This window comes from Centruroides sculpturatus, unplaced genomic scaffold, assembly GCF_000671375.1.
Source record: "Centruroides sculpturatus isolate CEXI.00-Female unplaced genomic scaffold, Cexi_2.0 scaffold1420, whole genome shotgun sequence".
Classification (NCBI taxonomy): Eukaryota; Metazoa; Arthropoda; class Arachnida; order Scorpiones; family Buthidae; genus Centruroides; species Centruroides sculpturatus.
In genome coordinates this window covers 178840-187345 of record NW_019385553.1, presented here as the reverse complement: position 1 = coordinate 187345, position 8506 = coordinate 178840, and the positions used below count along the sequence as shown (strand labels likewise).

Sequence of the window (8506 nt, the reverse complement as noted above, 5' to 3'; positions counted from 1 at the left end):
GTTTCGAAACTGTTGTGTGATCAACTCCTAATGATTCTGCAAGTTCAGCTAGCGTCTGACATGAGTCTTCATGAAGTAATGCCTCTAATTCCTTGTCTTCAAACTTTTTTGGTGCACCAGATCGTTCTTTATCTTCAACATCAAAATCATTATTTTTGAAGCGTCTAAACCAATCTCTGCATGTTGTTTCCGACAGAGCATGGTCGCCGTAAGTCTCAACAAGAATTCTGTGTGCTTCAGCTGCAGATTTTTTTTGAATAAAATAGTGCAATAAAATTCCCCGCAAATACTCTTTTTTTGGCATGAAACTAGACATGTTTAACATAATGAAAAAATAAGTTGTTTACACTTCGGTGAAATGACATATACTGAATTTCAAGGTCGCTTATTGTACTTCCTTACAGATGCGTCACCATCTAAAAATAAACACACGTGGTTCTGGTAACGCCATCTGTTAAAAAACAGCGAGAACTTATTTAAGGTCCTTATATAATTACAAAGATCAGCACACGTACACACCTATTCGTTCGAGAATCCTCGCACATTTGAGGTCTGACCCTGCCTATCCTTCTTTTTAAGCGCTCGTCTTTGCTCTTCCCTTTCTCTTTCCTCTATCGCTCTAGTCCACGTATGCCTACGCATACATCATAATACGCCCTCAAGATACTTTCGATTTGTCACTTTTCCATCGTAGATTCCCCATTTTACAATTACGTGACTTATAGCCTGGTGATAACAGAGAAAAGAGACAGATAGGATGTCAGTATAAGTCACAGTTATGATTTCACAGATTCGAAACAGCTTGGTAGCCCAAACGACTCCAGGCTTTCGCCCGTGCACGCTAAGTGACTTTCATTACAAGCATTTCGCTTTCCAAAGTCTATGACAACAATTGTTTGGCATTCACGGCCGTAAATTTTGGGCCAATAAGCTGTCTTGATTTGTTCGATTATGTTATCAACTCAATTTCATATTTATTTTCACATTTTCACTTTGCGGTTCTTCTCTGGTCTTCTTCCATTATTTACACATGTAGGTCATTTCACTGTTATCCACATTTGATATCATCACTTATCACATACTGCCATGACGCTTGTCTGTCCACTACAACTGTCAAGAATTAATGCGATTTGGCGAAGCGTAGTGACAGTGAACCAATAGAGAGCAGGGTCCTTGCCATAATGCGGTTTGCGCGCCAATTTTCGTACGTGCGTTAGTTGAGCCGAATAGTTTGGCCGAATATTCGGCTATTCGACCTGAGGCCAAATATACTATTCGTTGCAACACTAGTTTAGAATGTTCATTTAGATGGTGTCTAGCACCCAACACTTGATATAAACCTGAAAATGCAATGGAGTTTTTAAAACTATTTATACCTCAATAAAGCAGGAACTGTGCAAATTGTTTATATACTATATATATTACACTTTTCTTTTTGAGTTTAGTATACAGAGTAGTATTGTTAATTCATTCATCTGATATGTAATGAATCAGTTCCATGGTTAATCTGATATTTTGTCTAATTACTCAATGTAAATTCAGAAAAAAGTGTTGTTAATGATTTTTTAAAAGTAAATTCTAATCACTTAGTGATTCTTTAATGAATTAATCCTTCAAATCTCAATTTCTATTATTTTTGTATTTAGAAATTTTTAAAATTCTATTTAAGAACATATGATACTTATATTCTATTTAATTTAATTTTCAGACATATCCAACAAATTCAAGCTGCATCAGAGATAAAACAAAATTATCAATCAGCTGAACGAGCCAAGGCAACAAATAAGAATGAAAAAGCTCAAGTGGTGAATAAACATAAGAACTTGCAAATAAAAGACCTTAATATAGAGGAACTGCTTAAAGATAAAAAACAACAATCAAACAATTTCTTTGAAAGGAAAATGGGATATAAGAAATTGGAAGAACTCTGTTCAAAGGAGCCATCAGAGATACTGCTGGCTTTAAATTGTCCTAAAAGTGGATTTATAAAATTGTTAAAAGAAAACAGCATTTCTAATGATATGATGTCAAATATTATAACAGCATTGGGAAAGACATCTAAAGCTAAGGAAACTGCCAATTTGAGTTCACTAATAAATCAAGTAGCTTCTCAAACTCCATTTTTAAATCAGCATTTACAGCTTTATTTAATAAAACAATTGAGCCTATCTGTGGCTACTATTGACAGCATTCTACAGTTTTTGAAAAAATTTCAAGAATTTCAGCCTGTATCATCTAGTGAAATATTAACATCTCTTATTCCCAGTTTGGAAAATGCTCTGGAGAAATTTAAGAGAAGAGGAATTTCTGTGCCATCAATTATTAAAAACAGCATTGAATCTCTGAAGACAAAGAAAGATGATGTAATAGAACAGTATGATGAAAAAGCAAGATACAGAATATCAGGTGANTGGTTCTTTTGTCATTTGTGAAAATTACCCTGTTAATTTTAAAATGCATTTTATATGTAATTAAATTAACATGTTTATCTTTCAAATCCAAGAGTCATTGCTCTCAACTTCATGCCACAGTGGGGGGTGTCTCAATATATCTTCATCTAAAGATGAATAAATCGGAAATTTTTTGTTTTTGTCAAATCTAAAGTTTTTTTTAAGAACACTAAACTTTAATTGTATTTAACTAAACAAATAAATAAACATTTTTTGGAACATGTTTATTTCAGTTTGGATTGTATACTTGTTTATTACATTCTTGGAACTATGGTGAGTACATAAGCAATGATACTTATGAAGTTGAATTTCCCAGAAAAGTTTTCTATATGTACTTAATTTTGATTACACAAATGTATCTTACACAGTAGTTTACTAATCTTAATTAATTAGTGTGACCAGAGGGTTGGCACTTCTTTGATGCCATGTCAAAAGAGCACTACTGTGTCCTGTCAGCCATAGACAGAAGTTGCGACGGCTGTTTATTTTTGTTCAAATTCGTTACATGAGAGTCGTGTGTAGGCTGTCGGATTTGGTGTGGAGGAATGTGAGACACTCAGATACTAGATCAACAAAACAAATACCCATTTATTTTATGTTATATGATCTACATGCTATCAGTAGCAAGACAAATAGATAATTGATACTAGAGTGGCACTGAAGTGTTTGCAAGAGAGAGAGTTTACATGAAATTATGCATTGTTATAAATACCTGGAAATAGAACAACTTTGTGGATGGGACAATCATCTGTTGACTGAGTCCAGCACTATGGGGACAGTCCAAAGAAGGAAAGTGTTTGAGATTTCTAGTTCTGGAGCAGGGCTGTGCGGTAGATTTTTCTCAGTATGATGCAAGTCTTTGAAATGTCACCCCCTTACACTTGATGCATAGCTCTGTTCTGGAGTCTGGAGGAGGAGGTGATCAGACTAGATCATTGGAGGAGCAGGTGATGATGACTTGTGAAGAAATCAACAATGACTTTTACTCTTGGAGGAACTAGCAATGACTGCCTGAACTTGCTGCTATTCGTCAAATTAAAACAGTAGAACATGGCCAGGAGGGTAGAAGGTCATGGAAAAGCGCATCTGTTGGCATTGAGAACATGTAAGATGAGATGCTCTCAGGTAGAAAAGTTGACAATTATCACTGCTGACAATATCGTATTGACTAATTTTCCCTTTTTTGTTGATTAAAACTTTTGTTCATAAAGTCTGGGTTCTCACAGTAGTATAACATTTATTCAGAAAACCTACACTATTATATAATGGAAATTCAGTTTTAACAGAAACTCCCTTGCCCAAATTAGTCTGTTAATTTGAGGTTTTACTGTAATAATGAAATAAGAATGGATATATGGCTTGTTTGAACAGGCCTTCTATATCACAAACATATTTTGGATGTTTTGATTTGCCTGCTCGACACTACCCTGAGATAGGCTGTGGAACAGCTTACCATGGACAATTTTAAGGCCATCCCACATAGAACCTAATTTATTTACTATTGATTGGCAAACTCTCAGCCATTATCTGATTGTAGAATTGAAGGGGCTCCAAAAATGCAAAAAATATCAAGATTTCTAGCTACCTCTTCTGTTGTTTTTGATTCTAATGCATGTAAATGCACAAACTTAGATGGTCTCGTTAGATCATTAAACTTAAAACATTTATCACAATTTCAATTAGATCTACTTGTGAATGACTGTTCATTTTATTAGAAATCATTGGCCTTACAATTAATCCTTTCTTCCATAATTTAAATTTCTAAATGCAGCTTAACAACTTATGTTAGATTTTTGTATTTTTTATTAAGTTTGTGACATCCTGTGCTTACCATCATATTATATGGCATTCATCTCTCCATCAGATATGTCACACATTTCCTCATTTGTCACAAAATATCTTATGCTAGATTAACCTGGTGGAACAGGAGTGATCAGCTTCTCAACTCTGCTTACAGTAAACATATTGAATGTTTTCAATATGTTTACTGTGTATCTATGGACTATAGTAAATATAGTCCATAGATGTCTTAGAAACTGATGATTTTTGCATGTTTCAAAGACTTTAGAAACTCAGTATTTCTCATCACTTAAAATTATTCATGCCTTTTAAAGAAATTAATTCCTCAAAACTTTTAGCAAAATAATTTTTTAAACATATGTTTTTCTGTTGGTAGCCATTTTTTTCAAATGCTATATTGCTCTGCATGCTTTAAACTCTAAAAAGAAACCAGCTATACCGAAAAGTATTGTGGGTACTTTGTACTTTACCCAAGTAAATTCTGATGGTTTATTTTATTTCTTGCTTTACCCAATGCTGCTGAGTAAATGTAATTTATCCAGCAGCCTTGGGTAAAGCAAGAAATAAAACAATCATCATCTGACACTTTAATGTTAGCATATTGAGGTGTCAGCCTGTCACTCTGAAGAATTTGGATTGAATTCTGAGCTTGGTTTAATTTAGATGTGTTGTCTAATCTCAAAGCAAGCATGGCTAAATCCACAATGGATATCAAAATAAGCTCTTTCCCTTATGAACATAAGGGAAAAAGATATACAAGGTATCCACTTAAACATCTATCCAGGATAAGAAAGAGATCTTTCTAGGTTACATTAGGTTAAATGTGGACTGCAGCAGACACAAATACACCAGATATGTCAACCACAAAATTCACCCACTCCACTGCTATCTGTTGTATCACTCAAATTGCTGTGCAGAGGATGCTGTGTGGCAATTTGAGTGGTACAGCATAGTGAATCACAACACCTTCAGCACATTTTAAGGATTGATGAGGCATTGTTTTCTTTGAATGGAATGTATAACTCATGATACACACCACTGGGCAGAGCCTGCTTGATGATGCTCACAACATACACTACACCAAATGTATTTTACCGTAAACATCTGGTGTGAGAAGTTTTTGATCCTATATTCATTGATGATATACAGAATAGTGACCAATATCTGAATATCCTAAACATAGTGGACTAATGGCTCAATGACCTGCCATTGACACATTTATCAACAGGCTTGATAGCAGCATGATGGCATGTCAAATCATTCCTGGACTGACATGTATCAGTGGCTTGCAGAGAAATTTGGCAACTGTTAGATAGGACAATACAGTCCTGTTTCCATGGATACCATATTTTTCAGATTTCTGGTGACTCTGGATTTTTCCTCTGGTCACTTAAAAGCATCAGTGAAGATGCATACTCAGCAGTGCTGCATGATGATAGAAAGCTGAAAAGATGCATACAAGAGAGTGAAACAGCGGGTACATTCCAGTATGCATCAAACAGCACATCGGTGAACCGCAATGTACAAAAATGTGTTCCAGATGAGTTCACCAGTGCAGCAGCCAATGTGCATCACACTCATTCGGTTATGGATATGGTGAACTCTAATGAAGCAGTATGACTGCCTCCATGGTTATATTTAGTGACTTTATAAAATAATCATAAAAATTGAATAAGATGGTTGTCATGTAATTTAATTACAATATATAGAATTAAATGATATATATGATTATTTGACAATGATTTAAAATTTTTTTAATATGTGTAATTGAAACATAGGCTGTGTTGCTAGTAGTAAGTAGAAGACTACGCTTGAAAATGAGTATGAAACATTATCATTTTCATATAGAAACATATTCTTTTAGGCTTCATAATAACAATAGTAGCAGCTAATGAAAAGATTTCATCATCATTTTTACTATTCATCTGTATTCCAAAGTTATTTTGATGAAATAAGTCTGCAAATGCCAATATAGTGCTGTTTTGTTCCGCCATCTTGTTAGGTTGCCAGACATTCCAGTAAAAGCTTGTTAAACTGTTCATAGATGAATCGGTTGTGACTGAGACTGATGCATACTGGAATTATCCAGTGGCACAGGAATGCTTATGCCATCCATGACACCATGCTTGAATATCAACATCTTTGCAACAACCACCTTCAGCAGCAATACAAACATATCTACAAAAATAAAGCTCACTGTTTTGGTATCAATTTCTGCAATATTGGATTTATCCTTTACAGTAAGATTATTTGTATATTATGCCAATTGTCTAACATTGATTCCCTTCAGTTATTTTAGCATAAATAGCATGCATACACTCATGCAATCTTGCTGGAAAAATCTCTTTTCCCTTGGATTAAGTGAACATTGTGTATACATAAGCTCCATTATGTGATAATCAAACTGATTAATCATCTTTAATTACATTAATTATTTCATTTAATGATGATATCATCAAATGAAATTCATTAATTTTATATTAATAAATTGCATTCATCTATTGGAATCTTTGACTTAATAAGAAAAAATTAATTCAATGTAATATTTAATTAAATTTTATTTCAATTTAAATGAAATGTAGAATTTTATTTTTATTAAAATAACTAAATTATTCATTTGTTTAAAACTTCATTTTTTTTCAGTTTCACTTTCTCTGTGCCAATAAAACAGAAATTGAATGAAGAAATAAGGTAAAATAATTTTATGGTATTGTTTTCAACAATTATAAAGATAAGTTAAAAGAATATTTTTATTTACAAAAGATAATTGATATTGATGACATCTTCCAATCTTATTATAAAAATTGATTCTTGGAGAAACATTTTTTATCAGTAAATTCATAAATAAATAATTTCATATTATAAATAGTATTTAGTATTAAATAAAATGTGATATAATGAATTTTATTACTTGCCAGATTTTTTGGCTATAATTAAGTTTATGATTATGTACAAAACTCTGTAATTTGATCTAAAAGTAAGTGTTAACTACAAAACATACTACAAAAGTAAAATGGGACATTATTATATAAATACTCTATTTTTAAATCATTAGGCTTGTATTAATTAATTGATTAAAAGTAATTGCAAAACATCACATCATGTGGTAGAGGATCAACCAATGAAATGTTTATATTTAAAAAATGGTTTTATAAATATTCAACATTTTAAAATAAAACATTCAAAAGGACCACAAAAGAGGTGGTCAGCTCTTGAAAGAGATATTAAGCATATGCAGACTCCTAGATTTTCTGGTAGATTGGTGTCACAAAAATTGCTGTCATAGTAAATCTAGTGGGGAAAAAAAAATGCTAAATAGTATAAGTGCAGAACAATCCAACAAAACTTCCATAGTCCTCATCTCAGATACTAAATATTTTAAATTTTATCCCAATCGATCTGTTGGTCTTTGAGATATTAATGGTCAAATTTGGCACTTTAACATTAGACATGTAGCTGAGCTCTACTATAGTGCTACTGCTGGAAAGATCTCATGTCTGTATAAATGTTAAAACAAACCTTGTATAAAGCAAATTTATGCATGACATTAAGGAATGAAAGGGGAGGGATTTTTACATTATCCTTGAAAAGATGAAAATTATTGCTGCACTTCTCTTGTGATTTGCATTCAATAATTTAAGAATTAAGATGGAAAATACAATATAAAGCAATGGTGTATTTAGTGCCTTTAAAGGAAGTTAATGAGCAAAAAATTTATGTAAGTCTATGAGATGGAATTTAGGCACAGGAGTAAAAGAAAACAGATGATTGTAGAAAGGACAAGATGAGTGTGGCACTAGTAGAGAAAAATATGAAGAGATAAGATGAGGATATAACATCAATGAAGAAGATATGAATAGCAAAGGAAAATAAAGAGGAGAATGTGGCTAATAGTATGAACACAGATTGATAACAGGATAGATATTATTAATGAAAGGAAAATATTCTAATAAAGGGTTCAAGAATAGAAATATAATTTTTTTTTAGCTAGAGGATGAAAATGAGAAAGTTTGTTAACATTAGAATTATTTATGATGGGATGTAATTACTTGGCAGGGAATTGTTTAGAACAGTGATGTAATGAATATTTGGTTACTATTCGGTATTCGGCCTATTTTTCACTATTCGGCCAAATACCTAAAAACAGGAGTAAGAAATAACAAAAGCACAGTAAATTAATCATTTTGGTATTTAGATTTAATGTTATCGGGTTAGTGTTGTTTGTTTATATTTATTTATAACTTATAACATGCACA

At 32.5% G+C, this 8506-nt stretch overlaps 1 protein-coding gene across 1 annotated transcript in view; it reads left to right on the top strand.

Moving 5' to 3' along the window:
- Positions 1 to 8506, top strand: part of LOC111640079 (NFX1-type zinc finger-containing protein 1-like) — a 33143-nt gene that overhangs the window by 15581 nt on the left and 9056 nt on the right. The window contains 3 exon segments of the mRNA XM_023386080.1: positions 1729 to 2406; positions 4914 to 5010; positions 6894 to 6941. Coding sequence (XP_023241848.1) covers positions 1729 to 2406; positions 4914 to 5010; positions 6894 to 6941 — 823 coding nt within the window.